Source organism: Somniosus microcephalus, chromosome 15 (genome assembly GCF_052327205.1).
Source record: "Somniosus microcephalus isolate GS21.2 chromosome 15, FLI_Smic_1.0, whole genome shotgun sequence".
Taxonomy (NCBI): domain Eukaryota; kingdom Metazoa; phylum Chordata; class Chondrichthyes; order Squaliformes; family Somniosidae; genus Somniosus; species Somniosus microcephalus.
The window spans coordinates 103,893,355-103,917,303 of record NC_141001.1 but is presented as its reverse complement, the minus strand read 5'-3'; the positions used below and the strand labels follow the sequence as shown (position 1 = coordinate 103,917,303).

Genomic DNA, 23,949 nt, shown 5'->3' with positions numbered 1-23,949 from the left:
AAAGGAGGTGGGTATGTTTGGAAGGCAGGTTATGAGTGCTCTCCCAGCTCAAGGAGGTCATATTTTGCCCTGAAGAGTCAACAACAGCTTCACATGCCGGTGTCTGGTTACAATGGAAAACTGGCCCTTTGCAAACCCTCAGTGAAAACAGGAAACTCTTGGCAATGGAGAGGCTTAAACCTGTGCGAGCGTTCAGAAGAACTGGAGCTTAGAAACTAGGGGCAGTCAAACAACTACAAACCACCTCAATTTAGATATGTCCTCTGATGACATGTGGTTTCTAAAAGTTGGTTATTATTAATGAATTTGCCCAAGCTTGCTGGACTTGGGGGGGCACGGCCCTACTGGGAGGGAGGGAGTGTACACACCTTACCAGGCAAACAGAAACTCTACCCAGGTGGATTCCCCAGCTGTTTGGTTTGGAGACTCAGTTACGGTGATGGGTTGCCACATGTGTTGGACATCCAGCTAACCAAATATTGCCAGTTTCAGTAACGTTACACTCCCTGGTACTAAAGAATAAAGAAAAAAATCAAGTTCCAAATATTCGCATCCCACTCCCATTTGGGTCCAAATGCAAAAATCTTCTGGCTTCCACCCAGGGGGATAATACCATCAGGCCTCCTCCCTCTCCTCATTAGAGAAAGCAGTAGCCCTACTGTGGAATCAACATTAGTTAGTGTCTTGAGGAGAGAGGATAAGGGGAGGAAAATTGGGAGTCAATGAGTTAGCACCAAGTACCCAGTTCGTAATGTACAAGAATCATTTCGTCAGTATTCTCATTTACAAAACGCACAAAATTGAGAGAGTCGTGCAGTACACAGCTATCTACACAACGGCTAATCACTACAAAGACTACAGCTATCTGCGTTACATTAATCAGATTGCTACGTAATTGCTCCTACCAGTTGTGGATCCTCATTCGAATGCTGCTGCATGGATTCAGAGCTATTAGCTCTTTTCATTACTGGACTGGATTCACAGCTGAGATCATTCTGAGCATCAGGGAAGCAGCAGTGGGGGAATAATATAAAAAGACAAACAATATACAAGACACATAGTGCTTAACTAAGTAAAACACACACACAGACACAGACACACAGACACGTTAAACAGGCACAAAAATATGGGCTGCACTTTGATGAAGCTGAGCTTTGATCATCTGAGTCATGTAAACATGCTGCAACCAACGCTTTGGGACTCATCCTCCCTTAGCAGTATGCACGAATAAATATGATGCCATCTCACCAGTACTAGCACATTACTTTTGTGATGAGATGGTCTCATTTTAACAGTGTTGAAAATTATCCAGTAATATTATCTATTACTGGTTGATTGAAAAAATTCTTAATCACGATTATTAGAGGCAGAATTTGACACAAAAAAACGACTGTCTCTCTTCCTAAAATTTAAGAAATAAAATAGCTTTTATTGGTTAAAATGGAATGCATATGTCTGGATAGTACACACTTGCTTCAACATCTCCCAGGCTTGGCAGTGATTTGATTCATTTGCAGTCATAGACAAAAGCCAGCCTGCTTGATTGTAGCCTAGCCAACACCTCCGTGAGAAAAGCCATATTTAGGGAGTGAGTGACATTTTGAAGTACCCAGCAACTCAGGGCAACTTAGGTAATATGCTCACAGGAAAAAAAAAAAGGTGCCAAGATGCTTTTTATCCCAAATATCTTGATCCTATTTCCCCAAAAGATGCTTTAGGGTCTCAGTGGAGAGCACCAGTTCAGTTATCCCACGTCCCATACTGGTTAGGTGTGCTGAATAAGCAGCAAATTCACATCACGTACCACACGGATCACCCTTAAATACACTTCATTTAAATTCCCTTTAGTGGTGAAGAAAATAATTTTGTACCATGTGTGGCATCATTCACACCATATTAATCCTCAATTGTTACAACAGCAAAAATATCTGAATGACCAAAAAAAAAAAAAATCGCAATATATAGGAGCAAGATAAAGCAATTAGAGGAAGAATCAAATACGTATGAAATAACAGAAGCAAATTGCACACGAGATATACAATACAAAGAATAACTTGGTACGTTCAACTGCTTGAAAAAACAGCCATTCACTTAAAGAAATATCAACCTGTGCACCAGCCGCAATTACACTCATCCAACTGCTTTAGCAACAGAATCATTGGAGCTACAGAATATACACAGCGGGCAATGATTAGTGAGAACAGATGTGGCACGTGTCCAAAATATGCCATATATTCCAAATCCATTAAAAACACTTGACGGGTTTGCATGACACATTTTCATTTGAAGATCAACGTTAGCCTGAAGTGAATAGAAAGTTGACTTTGCACCGAGTTGCTCCTGGTCAATCAGTTGCTGGGTTTACACAGGGCTCCCGTTAAAATGATCATGGGATTTTGTTCCCTGTGGGTAACTTGTGTGCACAGAAGGGAATTGAGAAAGGGAATGCTGCTATAACTATCCATTTACCGCCAAAGGATAAATATGGAATAAAAGCTCATGTTTTTATGTAAAGTAGAAACTGAGAGATTAAAGATTAGATCACAAAAGGCCAATGTGTCAACTAGTTGATGATCTTTAATGAAAAATGTATTGCATCATCCTGTAACTGCATCGCTGCTGGTCTTCCATACCAAGATCTTTCCCGTGCTCTGGGTTTTGTTCGTCTTCCAATGGGTCTCCCTAGTTGTGTGTTCTATTTGGGATCTGGGAATTTACGCTCGTCTGTTTCCCCATTCATTCCCAACTCTCTCCTCTCAGTTTCTACAAGTTTCTCCTTCCCCGTCTTCCCCTCTCTTCTGCATGTCTCCCATTCTGTAGGTCTCATGCACACTTTCGCTCGGTACATCTGTCAGCCCCTCCCTTTGCATCACTCTCATTATCTTCTTCTCATCACAAGCTCGGAGACCTGGAACCAGACCTGGGATCTAACCAGCTGATCTTCATATCCAGAGAAAGAGAGACTGAGGGAAGAGGATACCAGTCCAAAGTAGTGGGCCTGGTCTGGGTTGGGAGGGACCAGGGAACCTGGGCTGAGAGGTTGTAGTGATCAGGGCCTAGGGCTATGAGTAAACAGGGCACTCTGACCTGGGAACGAGCTCGTGAGCAAAAAACACTTCATTAATAGCAGACAGAGAGAAGCTGCATTAATTAGCAAACAGCCACATAACGTTATACAGCAACATTAAAATGGATTTTGTAGCACTAACCCATCATCTTCAACTCCATAGATAAATAAAGATGTCTGCTTGCAGAGTAATGACAATGGAGGGGATTCTCTAGCCCAGAGCCCGATATTGCTCGGAGAATATTTTGATTAAAAAAAAAATCTGATGTACATGTTCGCCATGGAATATATTATACAGGAGCAAGGAAAGGAGAATTGGAATACTTTACATCAGTAGATAGTGGTTTTACTTGGAGCAAATGGAGATTTCCTGTCCTTTCTTAAAATAAAGTGTTCCTGGGATGTGGGCGTCGCTCGCAAGGCCAGCATTTATTGCCCATCCCTAATTGCTCCAGAAGGTGGCGGTGAGCCGCCTTCTTGAACCGCTGCAGTCAGTGTGGAGAAGGTACTCCCACAGTGCTGTTAGGGAGGGAGTTCCAGGATTTTGAAGGACCGGCCGATATATTTCCAAATCAGGATGGTGTGTGACTTGGAGGGGAACTTGGAGGTGGTGGTGTTCCCATGCGCCTGCTGCCATTGTCCTTCTAGGTGGTGGAGGTCACGGGTTTGGGAGATGCTGTCGAACACAAATAACATCCCAGAGATGTCGGGGAACATAGGCTCTAATGAGAGGGAGGAATTGAATGAAATCAGTATTTGTAGGGAAATGGCATTGGGGAAATTGACGGGATTGAAGGCCGATAAAGCCCCAGGTCCTGATAATCTACATCCTAGGGTACTTAAGGAAGTGGCCCTTGAAATAGTAGATGCATTGCTGGTCATCTTCCAAAATTCTATAGACTCTGTCTGGAACAGTTCCCATGGATTGGAGGGTAACTAATGTAACCCCACTGTTTAAAAAAGGTGGTAGAGAGAAAACGGGGAATTATAGGCCGGTAAGCCTGACATCAGTAGTGGGGAAAATGCTAGAATCCATTATAAAAGATAGAATAGCAGAGCACTTGGAAAACAGTGACAGGATCGGACAAAGTCAACATGGATTTACAAAAGGTAAATCATGCTTGACTAATCTACTGGAATTTTTTGAGGATGTAACTGGTAGAATAGATAAGGGAGAACCAGTGGATGTGGTGTATTTGGACTTTCAGAAGGCTTTCGATAAGGTCCCTCAGAGCTGGGTGGGCGTGTGTGCTGTGAGGAGGATGCAGAGAAACTCCTGTATGATTTAGACAGGTTGGGCAGATGCAGTATAATGTGGATAAATGCGAGGTTATCCACTTTGGTGGCCAAAACAGGAAAGCAGATTATCTGAACGACAATAGATTGGGAAAAGGGGAAGTGCAACAAGACCTGTGTGTCCTTGTGCACCAGTCGCTGAAGGTAAGCATGCAGGTGCAGCAGGCGGTTAAGGCGGCAAATGGTATGTTGGCCTTCATAGCGAGAGGATTCGAGTACAGGTGCAAGGGTGTCTTGCTGCAGTTGTACAGGGCCTTGGTGAGACCACACCTTGAGTATTGTGTGCAGTTTTGGTCGCCTTATCGGAGGAAGGATGTTCTTGCCATGGAGGGAGTGCAGCGAAGATTCACCAGACTGATACCTGGGATGGCAGGAATGACGTATGAAGAGAGATTGGGTCGGTTAGGCTTATATTTGCTATAGTTTAGAAGAATGAGAGGGGATCTCATTGAAACTTATAAAATTCTAACAGGACTAGACAGACTAGATGCAGGAAGGATGTTCCCGATGGTCGGGGAGTCCAGAACCAGGGGCCACAGTCTAAGGATAAGGGGCAAGCCATTTCGGACAGAGATGAGGAGAAATTTCTTCACCCAGAGAGTGGTGAACCTGTGGAATTCTCTACCACAGAAGGCAGTAGAGGCCAATACATTAAATATATTCAAGAAAGAGTTAGGTATATTTCTTAAGGCTAAAGGGATCAAGAGATATGGGTACTGAATTTGGATGATCAGCCATGATCTCATTAAATGGCAGAACAGGCTTGAGGGGCCAAATGGCCTTCTCCTGCTCCTATCGTCTATGTTTCTATGAAGAATTTGCAGCTCACACTAGATAATTTGAGCCAAGCAGTGCATTCAGCTTTTTAATGTAGAACAAAAAAATGCTTTAAATTAAAAGCAGGCTCAAAGAGCTTGTGCAGTGGCCTTAAAAAAATTAAATGGTCTAAAAATTACCGGATATATCAATTCCTTAAATTTATCCACGTGACTTCAGCCCAGGAATGGAGGGGAGGCGGCCGGGGGTGGGGGGGGGGGGGGGGGGGCGGCGGACGGAAGCGTCAGGAACAAGTGGCAACAGATCATGAAAACCACCACCTTCGGCCCCAGGGAGGTTAAAGAGGAGCAAGGAAGGTGCGGCGGTCACACTGCCGACACCTTCGCCGGAGAGGGACTGATCTGGCAAGTCACATGGTCCCAAAGGACAACATTACTGCAAGAGTAGTGGCGGCATCGCCCCACGTGATTCCCACTGACCAACCAAAATAGTTAGAAGGCTGTTGGCGACATGGGTCACATGATCTCCGTAGATCAATCACGTTGTTACAAAGCTGGATGTTTCCATTAGATTGCTGCGAACCGCAACATTTTAATTAGATAGATAGGGTTGGTACAAACTCTGGAAAATTCCAGTGGCTGGATGGTTAGACTTCACATGGGGAGAGTGGGGGGGCTCTGAAATGGTATTCTATTTGTCAGTTGCAGTGCAGCACTATATCAGAGTAACTGGTTTTACAAGGGATCCAAAACATGTATTCTGCAGCTTAACAGTCACTTTGGAGTGTAATTGCTGTGCAGGGGGACCAAGTCTGATAAGCCACAGGGGTGGAGCCCTATATGCCTCTATTGAAACACACTTCTATCCATGCTGGTTGGAGATCCAATATGACCAAACACAAGCATGGAAATTACCGTGAGCAGGGTTAGTGGACGCACACTTAACACACTCATTTCATACTCCTCTTACTTCGATGGAGGTGTTAACCCAATTAGCTACGAGCACATTAATCATTTGTACAGCGACATGGCTCACAATTACTTCCAGGACATAGACTTACTTCTGCCATATCTAAGATATTTGTAACTGTACTGTGCCATAACGTAATGAGAATGATTGCGGTCGCTGAGTAATATGGGAGAACAAGAAAAGGGTTTTACTTAATTGTATTGATTGAATTAAAGAGCTGCCTGGCTAACAAAAATACAAATAGATTACATAGGTCAGGATCAGAGACAGTAGTGATGGAAAAAGGCTTAGCTAAATACTTACCTTTCTAACGTTTCATGAATTCCTCTGGTAGTTCAAGCAGTTCTATTCTGCATATTCCACAAACTTTACCACAGTATAGTTCCACCAACATCTTTTAAAGGTTTTCCACAATAACTAAAGGCTCTCCAAAACACTTGGACAAGAGTGCCACACATTTATTATTTCACATTAACTTTAGCTGAATATCCAGACCTGAATTCCTCCCCCTCAGAGCTCTCTTCCACTTACACCCATCTACCCTCTACGCGGGAGTCCTCCCTTTATCTATCACAGAGCAGTCCCATGCAATAAAGTTTTAAGCAGATGGACTCCCAGGCTGCCTGCCTTTTCTGCGGCCTGGAGGAGTCCGTGTTCCACGTCTATGTAGAGTGCGAGAGGTTGCAGCCCCTCTTCCATTATTTGAAGGGGCTGCTCCTCGATTTTTGGCTGCACTTCAGTCCCACGCTCCTGATCTTTGGTCACCCAGTGCAGGGGGGGGCGGGGGTGTGGGCAGGTTGGGGGACCTCCTTGTAGGACTGCTCCTGGGCCTGGCTAAAGTGGCCATCAACTGGTCCAGGCAGCAGGCGGTCGAGGGGGGGGTCGTTCGGCCCGACTGCCTGCCTCTCTTCCGTGGCCACGTTCGCGCCCGGGTGGCCCTGGAGACGGAGCACGCGGTGCCTGCCGGCATGCTCGAGGCCTTCCGCGACCCATGGGCACCACAGGGACTAGAGTGCATCATCACCCTGGCCAACCAAATTTTAATTAAGTTGTTTAAGTTTCATTTAATATTTTATTAGTTACAGTTTATTTGTTTATGGTCCCTACAAAAGACCCTACACCATCTACCCAAAGTCAAACAAACACACCCCAAAACAAACCTAGTCACTTGGGATGGGTCAGACCCAGCCCGAGAGCTCTGCATTAACATGAAACAATGCACCATTACCTCCTCATCGCTCTCCAGTTCTAATCCGGCATCTATGAGGTTTAGTTCAAACTCCTCCCTGCGCAATCTCCGGTCATCCTCTGGGAAATCTGATGGCTGGAGATTAGCATCTGGGTCTTGTTCCTGTTGCCGGCTGCCTACTGAACCCCGGTGGCGTGAGTTTAACCCCTTGCGGTTTGATTTCTTATACTGATACACCAACACATAATCCACGTGGCGCTTTCCATCCTGCAAATACAAGCCACTCGGCTGTCGAGCATCCTGGTCCGTTGCAAAGGCATTCAAAATCTAAGGAGGACAAGGGAAAAGCAAAAGGGAAAATGATTTCATGCAGAATCTTGGCTTTCAAACTCTGTTCACAAAATTACATTACTAATGGCTTAGTAGGTAGACGTATCGTGTAGCAGGAAGTTATACAGATCAGATGACATATGCTGTTGAAATCCCTCCATGGCCTCACCCCTCCCCTATCTCTGTGACCTCCTCCAGCCCTACAAAAACTCTGCGATCCTCCAATTCTGGCCTCGTGTGCACATCCCCAATTTCTCTTCACCTCACCATTGGCGGCCGTGCTTTCAGTTGTCTGGGCCCCAAGCTCTGGCATTCTCTCCCTAAACCTCTCCGCCTCTCAGACGCTCCTTAAAACCTCCCTCATCTGTCCTAGTATCTCCTTATGTGGCTCGGTGTGAAATTTTGTGAAGCGCCTTGGGGGACGTTTTACTATGTTAAAAAGGCGCTATATAAATGCAAGCAGTAGTTGTTGTTCGCAAAGCAAGCTTCAACCTCAATATCAGAAGACACCCGGTACCGGTATAGACGTTTCCCTTTCGTATGCGAGCAAGCCTCATGGCTCCTTTTGAGTGAGATTTCCCATTTAACGCCAATCGCAGGGAGTTAAGCCACAAGGGACTGCGTCACACAGCAACCCGACAGCCAGGGCAGATATGAAACCTTACCACCACCCCAGCCACCATTCTGCGCTGGCTTTAATCTCCGGGCCCTACAGCTGCAAGGATAGTGTGCTAATGCCGCGCCCCACCAGTTCTCCATAACTTAAGTACGCTTTAAAAACACAATAGTTTACACAGCATATATCTTGATTTTTTAAGCATGTCACTGTGCTCTGGTCCTGCTCAGCTCAAATAACTGAAGGAGCACCACACTGGCTGGAACAAAATGGGACTTCATAAAATTGCTAGTACTGTACAAGTATCAGATTTGCATATAAATCAATTTGGCTGAAGTACTGCTTGGAACAGTAAATGGAATCAAAGTTGCTTTTTTCCCCCCTTTCCTGTCGCACACACGGGGTTATCATAAATTGTTGGGAAGTAAATATTTACTCGAGAATGATTGAAAACATACCAAAAATCAACCTTGGCTCATACCTAGTTATTACTTGCAATAAATAGACAATACCTCAGTAGTGACAGCGAGTTACAACAGCTCTTTCAAGGGTATAAAAAGAGGCCTGAAACTCAGCACCAGTCAGGAGATACTGTTTATTTTATGGGTACATAGCATTTGGTACGACCCGTTAACAGAAGTATGGTGTGCTGTCATCTGGGCTCAGTACAGTGAGTGGAATCTGCAGAGGCAGATTAGTGGAACTGCTTCAGTTACATGGAAGACTTCAGCAAGGTGGCTCCAGATGTTTCATTTCATTCACAGGGCACAACATCTGTACCCGACATATTTTGATGATCAAAGCGACAATTGCAGTGGCCGAGAATGGGAAAAATAGTCGCATTTTTTGGTCCCTCAGAAATAAGCATAAAAGCAATCCTTGGTCACATATAGCACACTGTAGACATAGAGTAAAGATGCCTCTACCGTCTCAACAATGTGCATTAAAAAAAGCACCATCTATTGCAACAATATGGATTTTACCAGAGTTTCCCCACAACAACTGGACCTCCATCACATGGCTGTCCATCAAATCATTTACAGGTTTGTGTTGTAAGGCTGTGCTGACTAGGAACAGGATTGAGACTGTTTAATCTCATTTCACATTGCACCCTTGCAACCAGAGTAAAGATCTCAATAGATCCTCTAAGGCCCAAAGGGACTGCAGAGTTGAACACAAGAAAGCTAAAATGTGAAGTGGCTATATTTAGAACATAAAAAAGGGAGAACACTAATATATAACATATCAAAAATACATTGTAGCAGCTCCAGAACTTTGACAATAGTGAAGCAGAGGTTTCAGATAGGCTGAAGACCAATAAATTCATTAGCTAAATACTAGCAGTGCTGAGAGAGAGTGCTGCACTGTCAGAGGTGCCATCTTTCGGATGAGATGTTAAACCGAGGCCCCGTCTGCTCGCTCAGGTGGACGTAAAAGATCCTATGGCACTATTTTGAAGAACAATAGGGGAATTATCCAGGTGTCCTGGCCAATATTTATCCCTCAATCAACATAACAAAAAACAGATTATCTGGTCAATATCACATTGCTGTTTGTGGAAGCTTGCTGCGCGCAAATTGGCTGGCAGGTTTCCCACATTACAACAGTGACTCCACTTCAAAAGCACTTCATTGACTGTAAAGCACTTTGAGATGTCCGGTGGTCGTGAAAGGCGCTATATAAATGCAAGTCTTTCTTTTCTTTAGGGTATTTAAGAGAGGAGATTTGTAAAACATCATCATTTTGAGGGAGGCAATGAACGCCAATGAGATTCCCCAGAAAAACTTAATAAAGCATATAGAGTTATAGCTAGCAACTACAGACCCATTAGCCTGATCTCAGAAAACTAATGGAATCAATATTCAAAAACAAATGGAAGCATACGTGTACAAAAATAATGTAATAAATGGCAGCTAACGAGGCTTTAGAGGGGGTAGATTTTGGCCGAATTTTTTTTTGAGATGATAAGATCCCTAATTATGGGGCGCGGGATGGGGGAGGAGGGGGGAGTCTTACTATCTAGTATACCTTGACTGCTAAAAGACTTCTGGTAAAATATTAGACGAGGGGTTCCTTTGCAACCCAGGGCCAGCAGTCTCAAGAGCAAGACTTGAGCTTGGATTGTTAACTAGCGAAAGTGAAGGAAGCGGAAGCTAGTTGCAAGAGGAGTTACATAGTAGTGGTGGGGAGGGGGGTGAGAAGAGGTGATAGAGTGAGATTCTCCAATGGACCTGTTCCTGGTTATATCCGTGACCTGGAATCACAAGCCAGTTAAATTCACAGGCGACAAGCTGGTGGAGGTGAAGAGGAAAAGTGAACTCTGAAGTGACAGCCAGATTTTACAAATGGAGCTCAGCACCTGGGCTGATGATTGGGAAAATTCAATGCAGACCAATGCAAGATATTACATAATGGAAATAAAAAGAGACGGCACATGAATTTCATGAGTGGGATAGTATTTGTCAAGAGGAAGCTTAGAGAGATCTAATGAAGTTAGCTGACGCATCGCTCATCGTGTCTAAACTGGGTGAGATGGCAAAAAACAAAGCAAATAGGATGCTGGGGTATATTACTAAATCACGATTCAAAGCCCCAGAGACCACACGAAAGCTGTACAGTGCCGTGGCATTGCCACACCTAGAGTACTGCATACATTTATGCGGCACAAGGGGGCCATCCATGCCCTAGAGATAGTGCAGAGGAGAGCAACAAGGCCGATCCTGGTATCAGAGGGAAGAGCTGCGGAAAATGTGCCTCGATAAGCTAGGGCTTTTCAATCTCGGAAAAAATAAAATATTGTTTGAAGACCTTAAGGGAGGTAGACAACATATTTAATTGGATAGAAAAAGCAAACCTGAAGCGGTACTTTCATTTACGCCAGGGCAACAGATCAACAGGTTCAGGGTTGGAAATGGCAAATTTACAACTTGCATTAGGAAGTATTTCTTTATGCAGAGGGCAGGCTGCCAAGAAGGATGGTTGAGGTCAGGGCACTGGATTCATTTGAGAAACAGGTAGATCCTGCAAGTGGGAAAAGGGTAGGTTTCTTTATTCTTGATGGGCACGGTCACATGGGCTGAAAGGCATTCAAGTCTCTCGTGGAAAGACTTTTATCCCTTCTGGGTAGGATTCAAATTCAAATGTCAACAGTTAAAAAGGACTCTGTACCAACGCACTGCACCATTCATTTGAACAACAAAAATAGGAGCGCAGCTAATGTAGTGGAATGAAGATCTAACCAATGGGCTGGCAGTACACTCCCAACTTCGCACGGATGCCAAAAAGGTCCAAAAACCAGGGCCTGACTTGACCTTGGAGCAAAGCAAAGTGAGATTCCCCAAGACATTTTGCTCTTAAATCATGTCAGGCCACAACACCAGAGTCACACTATAACTTCAGCATTGGTGCAAAGTGAAACTGCCAGGCAGAAAATACAACTTTGAACTCTGCAACACAAAGGTGCTGCCCACAGGAGTGAAAGAACACGATGTCCTGGACAGCAGTGGAACCGTTCGGATTCCTGAATTGAAGGAGGAGCCGTTATTCCAACACCACTGCGCTTACTGACTGACATTGGCTCCCGGTCCAGGTCCGGCAGCGCCTTGAATTTAAAAGTTCTCTTCCTTGTTTGCAAATCCCTCCATGGCCTTGCCCCTCCCCATCTCTAACCTCCTCCAGCCCTACAACACTCAGATCTCTGCGCTCCTCCAATTCTAGCCTCTTGAGCATCCCCAATTTTAATTGCTCCACCATTGGCGGCCGTGCCTTCCGTTGCCTGGGCCCGCAGCTCTGGAATTCCCTCCCTAAACCTCTCCGCCTCGCTACCTCGCTCTCCTCCTTTGAGACGCTCCTTAAAATCTACCTCTTTGACCAAGCTTTTGGTCACCTGCCTTAACATCTCATGTGGCTCGGTGTCAAATATTGTTTCAGAACACTCCTGTGAAGCGCCTTGGGGAAGTTTTACTATGTTAAAGGCGCAGGATAAATGCAAGTTGTTGTTAAAAGATGGTTAGATAATTTAATACAAGAAGTATCGATAAAACATGAAACCCCTTGCACAGGCCTCAAACTACTGCGAATCACTAATCATTGCACCGCATTCCAGAATAAAGGTGCTCGGAAGAGAGAAATTAATCAAATAAAACTCTCAACACAGATCACTCAAATCCCTAAAAAAGTGATCATAATGGTGCAACATGGTGTTTTCAATTTTTTGTTTAAATTAAAATCAGTGGGTAGATTGTACAATTAACATTTGCCTCTCGATCTATTATTGACACAAGAGGAAAAACATGAAGGGGATCATAGAACTGGATCATTGAAATAGCGGTCACGTCAGCCAAACTTCCCACTTACACTCTACCTTCAGCACCACAATCTTCTACACTGCACCAGTGCCGAATGCAATGCTTAAAGAACTTTGTAGTCTCAAACCACTGCCATCGCACATCAACTGCAGTATCACAGCATCCCATGCACAGCCCACTAAAAGAGAAAGATACACTGTTTCCAGCCAGTTTCTAATTACAGAGTCACTGGTTCCTACAACTACTTCTGGCTGTGTCTATGTAGTTCTGACTTTCCCCATTCCACAACAATGGAAGCAGGCAGTGTAACCAGCATATGCTTGCACATCCCCATAAAAAGTACAAATTGGCAATGCATGGGCTAGTGCAGTACAACTGGGCATTAAAAGCTTAGAGACATCATTTGCGTACGTAGCGTGAGCACAATATAATAAAAAAGGATCATAAATACCTGCAGCAATAATATTGCCTGGTAATGATCATTTCATATGGTATATATGGCAATTACTTCATGGTCGAGGAGTTCGAAACATTGGTGCGTTTTAAGCTTAAATATAAATGTAATTTAACTCGCCAGCCTGGATTCTTGCAAACAGTGTATGTTAAATTGTTTGAAACATTAACCTCTCGGAAGTGTGTTTGTCATTAGTCGGAGATGGAGCGATACAGTTGTGCTGTTGCAGAACCAGCTATGCTCTTGGTCAAGTGCCGTAGTTATAGCGTACATTTGGCACTGTTACACTGTGATTTTTTGCACCACACCAGTGCCAATACAAAATAACTACGGAAAATATTGGAAAAACTCAACAGGCCAGGCAACATCCGTGGAGAGAGAAATAGAGTCAATGTTTCAGGTCAAAACCCTTTATCAAGACTGAAAATGCACAGGAAATGAAACAAATTAAAAGGCCAGTTTGGAGGCTGGGAGAGAACAAAAGAGAAGTGAAGAGACATTAAGAGGTATTCAAAACAAGACGAGATGGCTCTAGTGCCAATACAAAGCTCGTTTTGGAGAAATTCACAGTCTACAGGCAGTAATGAGGCCAACTGGAAGACTGAAGTCTACCATAAGACCATCAGGCCAGAATAGCTGCACTTGTATCTTCATATTAGTTGTGGAGATTTAAATAGTTTACCTAAATTTTGGCCTAAACTTTATTTCTGTGGAGGGTGGTTAAGAATCGAGTTTCTGAATTATTGCTGGCCCCGGAGGTGAAAGTGGCCTACTGGAATTCTGAGTGAGAGAGAGAATATATTTTTTAAAATATTGATTCTTTATCAAAGAACCCCTCAGGTAGAGGTGAAAAATAAATCACCCCGTCTATTGAATTTGGAACCAAAACCTACTAACCGCATCTCTGAACAATTAGATCCAAGTAGACCTCACCTCGTCCCAATTCCAACCCAAACTCCACATGGATTCAATTTCAAAATGTATTTCGTTATATGAAAGAAATCCAAAAAGAGTTGCTAATAGGATTGATTTAAGAACAAACTTTTGCGTTCTGAGGAAATTACTGTATCGTCTGAAATATCTGTTGAGGTGGGAAAGAGAGAGAGAAACAGGGAGATTTCCACTTACGATGACCTCCCCAGGCTGGTTCACGTCGGTTAGCTGATCCTGCTCGGTTGGAATCTGGGTCCCGGGATCCCTCTCAGTTAGTGGCTGGGCTGTTGGCTCCTTCTTGGGTGGGGACTCGGTGATCGGACGCTGCTCGGTTAGCGGTTCGGTTGCCGGATCCGTCTCATTTGCAGCTTTCTCGGTGCCAACACGAAAAATCACAGGTGGGTCGGCTGCCATTTCCCCCTCCATCAAATTCAATTTTTTTTTGGTTGTTGCTGCTGCTGTATATATCCTATTAAATTGCCATGCTAAAGGAGGTTCCCAAGCTACCAGACGCTCGAAAGAGTTCTTATTACACCAGCTACTTGAGAACGAGCTCTAATATTAGATCAAAATTGAATCTGGGTGCTAGTCATCAGCGCCTGGAAGCATTCTCGGCATTCCAAGATCCCAACTCCCTTCTCCCAAACGCCAGCACACTTGAAAGAAAGGTGCCGGCGAAATCCCAGTCAGTGAAACATGTCCCTTGCAGTTAATTGAACAATTAGCATCTGCACATCATCCACCCACTTTGGTAACAGGGCACATTGTATTTCTCTTGAGAGCTCTTCTGTAACGTGCTTTCCATTGCACAGATCACAAACAGAATCACATTAGACCCTGCAAACTAAAACCAATTGCCGTCTTAGTGTTTAAAAAGAGCTTTTGCTTCGGAATTGTGTTGGACGATTGCAGGTTATTAACATATCCAAGTTGTTTTTGTTGGTGGTGTGGGGGGTCCTCAACCGATGAAATGACTTTTCTGCTCCCTTTATATTGGACCAACGTGCTCAGTTGCCTTTTTGCAATCTGTTATGTGTTATTACCTAGTTACCTGCTGCTTAAAAACAAGGTTCGACCTCAGTGCCTATCACCTGATGCTGTTGTTCTTCACACCGTGCAGTCAACACCTGTCGTATTGCCTGCGCCCACATCACATCGCCTTCAACTTCCCCCACATTACCGGCAAAGTTAATGCCAGCACCAAGAAACCTCAACACATCGGCAGACCCCTGCCTCATAGGGAATGATGGCTTGTGACTTTGTACAAAGAGCTGAAAAGCTCTGTAAATGTCATTAACTGTAAATACAATGTTCACATTTTAGAATTTAAAAAAATGACAGAACCAATGGATTTATTGCCAGGAGGCCTATTTTAATTCGACCAATCGGAGTGACTCTTTAAAAAAAAAACACATCGGCAGAAACAGAAAACTGCCCCCCCTCCCTCCAAAACACCCCCCAACCCCGCCCCAAGATACATGCAGAATGTCTGAAGCCACTCCTGGAGACACTGAACCATCCCAGAAGTCACAAATTACCACAAGAAGGAGAAAAATTACCTCAAAAAGTTGTCAAACGCAACACAATTCCTGTTCACTATAAAAGCCTTAGCTGTCAAAGCAAGCAATTGTCAAGCTGCCTTACAGCCATCTGCAGCAGCTGCAGTCCTGAATAAGATACCCAGGAGTGAGTTAAAGACAGCCTATTGGGGGTTCGAATGACCATCATAAACTCCTTGAGTTACCCCACTCTTGATTCAAGACATAAACTAAACTCCATGATGAGGGCTCCTTGACCTGGAATGCTCTGCCTGAAAGGGTGGTGGAAGCAGATTCAACCACAACTTTCAAAAGGGAATTGGATATATACTTGAAAAGGAAACATTTTCAGGGTGATGGGGAAAGAGTACGGGGGAGTGGGACTAATTGGAGAGCTCTTTCAAAGAGCCGGCACAGGCACAATGGGCCGAATGGCCTCCTTCTGCACTGTAAGATTTGATGGTGCCTTGGATTTCATTCCCTGCTATAAAGTAATCCATAATATTCACAGCTTTCAGGATATAGAGACAATATCCCTGACCGCATTAGACGCATTCAGTGGGCTCAACAGAGTGGAGATATTCCATGCGATTATCCCTCACCCCTCTACCCCACCGGCCAGAGCTGCTCATTGGCAGGAGGTCCCAAAGTCCCCCCTTGTGCACCTTTGCCTCATAATTTGAACTGTCAATCAAAGCTATCCGCCAAGCACTTCACTGAACTCACAGTGATTTCCTGTACTCATTACTGTTTCACACTGTCCACACCCACCCCCCCCCCCCCACCTCAGCAGGAGATTTCACCATCTGTTGAACACAGGGGGCTCAAGTGGAATGCTATATAGAGTCATTGAGTCATAACGGCACAGAAGGAGGCCATTTGGCCCATTGAGTCTCTGCCATCTCTCTGTAGAGCAATCCAGTCAGTCCCATGCCCCCGCTCCATCCTTGAAGCTCTGCAAGTTTATTTCCCTCAAGTGCCTATCCAGCCTCCCCTTGAAAACATCGAGTGTCTCCACTTCCACCACTTCCATCGGCAGCTGCGAATTCCAGGTCATCACCATTCGCTGTGTAAAAAAGTTTTTCCTCACATCCCCCCTGTATCTCTTGCCCAAAACCTTAAATCTGTGTCCCCTAGTCCTTGTACCATCAACTAGTGGGAACAGCCTTTCCCCATCTAGCATATCCAAACCCGTCATAATCTTGTACACCTCTATCAAATCACCCCCTCAACCTCCTTTGCTCTAATGAAAACAAATCCAGCTTCTCCAACCTGTCCTTGTAGCTAAGATCCCCCATCCCCAGAGCCATTCTGGTAAATCTCCTCTGCACCATCTCAAGAGCCTTCACATCCTTCCTAAAGTGTGGTGACCAGAACTGGACGCAATACTCCAGTTGTGGCCTAACCAGCACTTTATAAAGGTTCAGCATAACCACTCTACTTTTGTACTCAATACCCCTATTTATGAAGCCCAAGATCCCATATGCTTTGTTAACCACTCTCTAAATATATCCTGCCACCTTCAGGGGCCTATGCACATTAACTCCCAGGTCCCTCTGTCCCTGCACACTCTTTAAAACTGTGCCATTAAGTGTATATTGCCTCTCCCTGTTCCTTCTGCCAAAATGCATCACCTCACACTTCTTTGTATTAAATTCCATCTGCCACTTGTCTGCCCATTCTGCTGGCCTTTCTATGTCCTGTTGCAGTTGAGTGATATCATCATCACTGTTTGCCACCCCCAAGTTTGGTGTCATATGTAAATTTAGAAATTCTACTCTGTATTCCAATATCCAGGTCATTTATATATATCAAAAAAAAGCAGTGGCCCCAGCATTGACCCTTGGAGAACACCACTGTCTACCATCCTCCAGTCTGACAAACAGCCATTTACCACAGCTCACTGTTTTCTGTCCTTAAGCCAATTCCTTATCCAAGCTGCCACTGACCCACCTATTCCATGAGCCTCAATTTTGTTAACCAGCCTTCTATGTGGTACTTTGTCAAACGCCTTCCGAAAATCCATGTAGACAACATTCATTGCATTCCCTTCATCAATCCTCTCTGATACTTCATCAAAAAATTCAATGATATATTTCAGGATTCTTCCTAGCACGTTGAGGACCCCGGGTTGGAAAGCATTGTGTGGCATCATGGTATGCAATGAGCACTTGAGCCACTTTACTGATGCTCTGGCTGATCCACTTTGCAGGGACTTTGAGACAGTATTCCATATGTATATGCAATGCCAGAGGCTGCAACCTGTTTCATTATGTGAAGAACTTGCTCCTCACTAACCATGTTCATTTTTGGTGCACATGGTGAGTAGGTCAGTGAATATCCTGGCACGTCTGTTTCCAATCCTAAGTCAGCCATTCCCGAATCCAGCATGTGTAGGGTCACCACGCGTACACAGACTTTGCGCTTTGATGTGTGCCTGATGACCCTGGGGTACAAAGCTGTGACGTTTCCCAGGATCTTTCTACAACCTGTGGTATTAACTGCGTCATTCAACCAATCTGACCATTTGAGTTATCGTATATTTATTTTAGGATTGTAGTTCGGACAGACTGTGTATGTTTTTGTTAATCGTGTCCTGCTTCTTGCAGGAGGTGCACTTATTGATACAGTTTTCTGTTCATGCAAGATAGGATACAATAACAGACCCTGCCATACATTTTGGTAGGAGTAATAGTGAGTTCACTTATCACTTGAAGGGTGCGAGTCTAGGTGGGGTGGAGGAACAAAGGGATCTAGGAGTACAAATACACAAATCACTAAAAGTTGCGACGCAGGTTAGCAAGGCTATAAAAAAAGCAAACCAAGCACTAGGATTTATTTCTAGAGGGATAGAATTGAAAAGTAGGGAAGTTATGCTAAACCTGTATCGAACCTTGGTTAGACCACACTTAGAGTATTGCGTACAGTTCTGGTTGCCATATTATAAAAAGGATATAGAGGCACTGGACAGGGTGCAGAGAAGATTTACAAGGATGATACCAGAAATGCGAGGGTATACATATCAGCAAAGGATGCACAGGCCTCTTTCCTCTTTCCTCTTGAAATAGAGGTCTTTAAAATTCTGAATAATTTTGATAGAGTGGATACAGAGAGAAGGTTTCCACTTGTGGGGAAGAGCATAACTAGAGGCCATCAATATAAGATAGTCACTAAGAAATCCAATCGGGAATTCAGAAGAAACTTCTTTACCCAAAGAGTGGTGAGAATGTGGAACTCGCTACCACAGGGAGTGGTTGAAGCGAATAGTATAGATGCAATTAAGGGGAGGCTGGACAAGCATATGAGGGAGAAGGGAATAGAGGGTTACGCTGATAGATTTAGATGAGGAAAGACGGGAGGAGGCTCGAGTGGAGCATAAATGCTGGCATGGACTGGTTGGGCCGAATGGCCTGTTTCTGTGCTGTATATCCTATATAATCCTGTGTAATACAATCAAATACATCCTCATACTACTTCATTATATTAATCTTAGTAATTCACTTATCATCTGACTTTTATTTTCAAGCAGTATAACGTGAAAGAAAAGGACCAGTAAATCATACCTTAACATATAAGAAAACAAATTTAATACATTCCCGGGGGAGGGGGGTTAATGTGGTTAAGCGCTCGTTCTCTCCTCCCCCGCCCTCCCCTCCCCAGACAGGTCACTCTAAACTATGCACCTCTGCAGCTGGAAAGGTGGCTAGCCTGCTCTGCTCTTAACTGACCTCCAGAATGCTTGCACAGCTGATGCTATTTCCCTTCCCTCCGCCATATGGCTGAAACCTGTACCCCTACAGTCCATAGCACCTCTCATTATTCCACTACCTTATAACAAATATCTCTGAGTGAATTTACAGCATTAATCTAATACACTGTTCAAATGAGATGGGAGTACCTTCACCACACGGACTGCAGCGGTTCAAGAAGGCGGCTCACCACCACCTTCTCAAGAGCAGTTAGGGATGGGCAATAAATGCTGGCCTTGCCAGCGACGGCCAGATCCCATAAACAAATTTATAAAAAATAAACTGCTCAAATACGACTCTCAGATTTTAAGACTATAATTTGAACTGGTTGTACTGAATGCTGGAAAATGGACCCCAGAACCCCAGCACAGTTCACAGTGCAATCATTCACATGAAAGTTACATCAGAATAGCAGCGAGTTGTTGTGATCTGGAATGCATTTCCTTAAAAGGTGGCGAAAGCAGATTCAATAGTAACATTCAAAAGGGACTTGGAAAAATACTTGAAGGGAAAACAATTACAGGGCGATGGGGAAAGAGCAGGGAAGCGGGATGAATTGGATAGCTCAGCCAAAGAGCCGGCACAGGCACGATGGGCCAAATGGCCTCCACCTGCGCTGTAACATTTTATGATTTCATGATTCTATAGGAATAGGATTCCCTTTGGGCTTGGGGGTTTAAGCATGGACATTTTCTTTTACTCTACCAACTTGGTTCATTTCTTTGGGCAGGATTCCAGCAAGACTTGTGTGTCGTGGCGGAATCTGCCTGGATGCTGGGCACGAAGATGATGGAGTTCAGCACTTGGGCTAACTATGGAGTGACCAATGGACTAGCTGTTGAGTAGATAGTTGCTTTACTCTGTGAACTGTGAATAAGAAAGGCAGTAAGGCTGATCAGGAACTGAGATACATATGTTTTGTAGTCAAGAATACAGCAAATTTCAAGCCCAAGGATTGATATGCGTTTTCTGTCTGATGTATAATGACGGTTTTACTGGATTAAGTCAGTTCTCTAATTATGCTTTGTACTTTACTGCAGTGTTCTTCTGTTTACACAGCAAGAAGAAATAAAATTGGCCATGATACAACATAGGGGAGTGGGGCAACGAAGGAAGCCCGTAATCTACCTGTGGGTAACAAAAGGTGCTTAAAATGTTACAATGTTTTTGAATAGAAACATTTAGCAAAACTGCATCAAGACCTGATACACCATTGTTGTTTAAATATACAACAAAATGATTCAAACAAAACATAGCCTTTCTAAAATTGTGGAATTCATTGTAGTGTTAAAACTATCATTGTGCAGAGGATTCTAAAACATGACTACTCACACTGGCCAAAACCAAGGCTATGATACTACCAAGAATTAGATACATGCCTCATCGTGCTGTGAATCAGATGGATACTCAGCTCAGCGCTACACCAGCAGGTTATGAGTACCATTCCACCTCTTCCAGGTTAGTTTGGCAAGGACCAGATTCACAACCAGCTGTTATCATAGAATGGTTACAGCATGGAAGAAGGCCATTCGGCCCATCAAGCCTGTGCCGGCTCTCTGCAAGAGCACTTCAGCTAGTCCCACTCCCCGCCCTTTCCCCGTAGCCCTGCAAATTTTTTCCTTCAGGTACTTATCCAACTCCCTTTTGAAAGCCATGATTGAGTCTTTCAGGCAGTGCATTCCAGATCCTAACCACTCGCTGAGTAAAAAAGTTTTTCCTCATGTCGCCTTTGGTTCTTCTGCCAATCACCTTAAATCTGTGTCCTCTGGTTCTCGACCCTTCCACCAATGGGAACAGTTTCTCTCTATCTACTCTGTCCAGACCCATCATGATTTTGAACATCGCTATCAAATCTCCTCTCAATGTTCTCTGCTCTAAGGAGAACAACCCCAGCTTCTCCAGTCTATCCAAATAACTGAAGTCCCTCATCCCTGGAATTATTCTCGTAAATCTTTTCTGCACCCTCGCTAAGGCCTTCACATCCTTCCTAAAGTGCGGTGCCCAGAATTGGATACAATACTCCAGTTGAGGCTGAACCAATACAGGTTCATCATAATTTCCACGCTTTTGTACTCTATACCTTTATTCATGAAGCCCAGGATCCCCTATGCTTTTTTAACTGCTTTCTCAACCTGCCCTGCCACGTTCAATGATTTGTATTAATATATATCAAGAAAAGCAGTGGTCCTAGAACCGACCCCTGGGGAACACCACTGTATACCTTCCTCCAGTCCGAAAAACAACCGTTCACCACTACTCTCTGTTTCCTGCCACTTAGCCAATTTCGTATCCATGCAGCCACTGTCCCTTTTATTCCATGGGACTCAACTTTGCTGGCAAGCCTATTATGTGGCACTTTGTCGAACGCCTTTTGGAAATCCATGTACACTACGTCAACTGCATTGCCCACATCAACCCTCTCTGTTACCTCATCAAAAACCTTGATCAAGTTGGTTAAACACAATTTGCCTTTAACAAATCCATGCTGGCTTTCCTTAATTAATTCACACTTGTCCAAGTGACTGTTAATTTCGTCCCTGATTATTGTTTCTAAAAGCTTCCCTAGTACCGAGGTTAAACTGACTGGCCTGTAGTTGCTGGGTTTATCTTTACACCTTTTTTTGAACAAGGTTGTACATTTGCAATTCTCCAATCCTCTGGCACCACCCCCATTTCTAAGGAGGATTAGAAGATTATGGTCAGTACCTCCACAATTTCTTCCTTCACTTCCCTCAGTGTCCTAGGGTGCATCCCATCTGGTCCTGGTGACTTATCTACTTTAAGTACAGCCAGCCTTTCTAGTACCTCCTCTTTATCAATTTTTATCCCATCCAGTATCTCCTCTACCTCCTCTTTCACTATGTCTATGGCAGCATCTTCTTCCTTGGTAAAGACACAAAGTACTCATTTAGCACCTCAGCCATGCCCTCCGCCTCCATGTGTAGGTCTCCTTTTTGGTCCCTAATTGGCCCCACCCCTCCCCTTACTACCCGTTTACTATTTATATCCCTATAGAAGACTTGGATTACCTTTTATGTTAGCTACCATTCTATTCTCTTACACTCTCTTTGCCCCTCTTATTTTCTTTTTCGCTTCTCCTCTGAACTTTCTATAGTTATATATTCTCGACCTGAAATCTGTCATACGTGCTCTTTTTCTGCTTCATCTTACTCTCTATCTCTTTCGTCATCCAGGGAGCCCTGCCTTTCCCCCTAGTGGGAATGTACCTCGACTGTACCTGAACTATTTCCTCTTTAAAGGCAGCCCATTGTTCGATTACAGTTTTGCCTGCCAATCTTTGATTCCAATTTACCCAGGCCAGATCCGTTCTCATCCCACTGAAATTGGCCTTCCTCCAATTAAGTATTTTTACTCTAGATTGCTCCCTGTCCTTTTCCATAGCTAAATGTTCACCTACTGACACTTGTTCCACTTGCCCCACCTCATTCCCCAGAACCAGATCCAGTAATGCCTCCTTCCTCGTTGGGCCAGAAACATACTGATCAAGAAAGTTCTCCTGAACACACTTCAGAAATTCTTCCCCCTCTCTGCCCTTTACACTACAGTATTACTATCCATATTATCGTCATATTATAAAAAGGATATAGAGGCACTGGAGAGGGTGCAGAGAAGGTTTACAGAATGATACCACAAATGCGAGGTGCTAATGGGGCACAAATGGCTTTTGCCCCCCCCCCAAGGCGTTAACCGCGCCTCCCGTGAAATTCCGCGGGAGGTTAGTGGCGCCCCGATCTTCTGTGCCTGGAGATCATGGCGTCATCTCTGGACGCAGCGCTCCAGTAGCGCCCCGGGAGAAAAATTCCCCCTTGTGTCCTGCAGCAGCGCCAGGCGATGTTACCGACTGCTGCAGGGGTCGCGAACAGTGAGGCCAGCCGCATATGGGGCGCGATTTAAAGGCGTAGTGGCCGGCCAACATGAAAAAAAATCGGCAATTTAAAAAAAAATTCTGAGCACCGGACGCGGGCTGAGTGCCGCAATCGGTCAGCCCGACACTCAGCTGATCGCGCAGCTCTCCCACTCCCCGGTGCTCCAGCAGATGCCAAAAAAATGCAGAGCTCGCAGCGGGGAACCCTTCCCTTTAGTTGAGGGAAGAGCCTCTGCTACGCATGGCGCTGCTGAGCACATCGCCGCAGATCAGGACATTCCCCGCCTCTTGCGCGCCAAGAGACAAGCGGAGCACTTGATTTCGCTCTCCACTTCCCTCTTGGAGCAAAAAATGGGAATTTCTCAAACGTTTGAAAAGGCTAGTGCCTGGCGCTAACTTTTCAAACATTTTTGACTTAGTGCCCCAAATGACCCTCTAGGGGAATTCCTCCCCCCTTACATCCAGGAATATTTAATACCCGATCCTGCCCTTTTTTGAGCCAGGTCTCCGTTATTGCCACGACATCATATTCCCGTGTGGCTATTTGCACCTGCAGCTCACCAACCTTGTTTACTATACTTCGTGTGTTCACATACACACACTGTAAACCTATCTTAGACCATCCTGTGTTCTCTCTTAGTCTGACCCCACCTAATAACTTACTATTTCTTACTTTAGTGCTATCCATCTCTTCCAATCCTTTGTGCCTTTTGTTTCTCCTTTCTAATGCTACATCCTGGTGCCCATCCCCCTGCCAACTTAGTTTAAACCCTCCCCAAGAGCACTAGCAACCCCCCCCCCCCATGAGGGTATTGATACCAGCTCTGTTGAGGTGCAA

The 23,949-nt window shown here is 44.5% G+C and overlaps 1 protein-coding gene across 4 annotated transcripts in view; it reads right to left on the bottom strand.

The window, feature by feature from the left end:
* Positions 1 to 23,949, bottom strand: part of ano1a (anoctamin 1, calcium activated chloride channel a) — a 292,742-nt gene that overhangs the window by 212,370 nt on the left and 56,423 nt on the right. For 2 of the 4 annotated variants that reach the window (XM_086008196.1, XM_086008197.1), the window contains exon 3: positions 7,338 to 7,625. In XM_086008196.1, the coding sequence (XP_085864322.1) occupies positions 7,338 to 7,625 (288 nt within the window). Of the gene's footprint in view, positions 1 to 905; positions 996 to 7,337; positions 7,626 to 14,133; positions 14,961 to 23,949 lie in introns of those variants that run through there. The other 2 variants (XM_086008195.1, XM_086008194.1) reach the window with 2 other exon arrangements.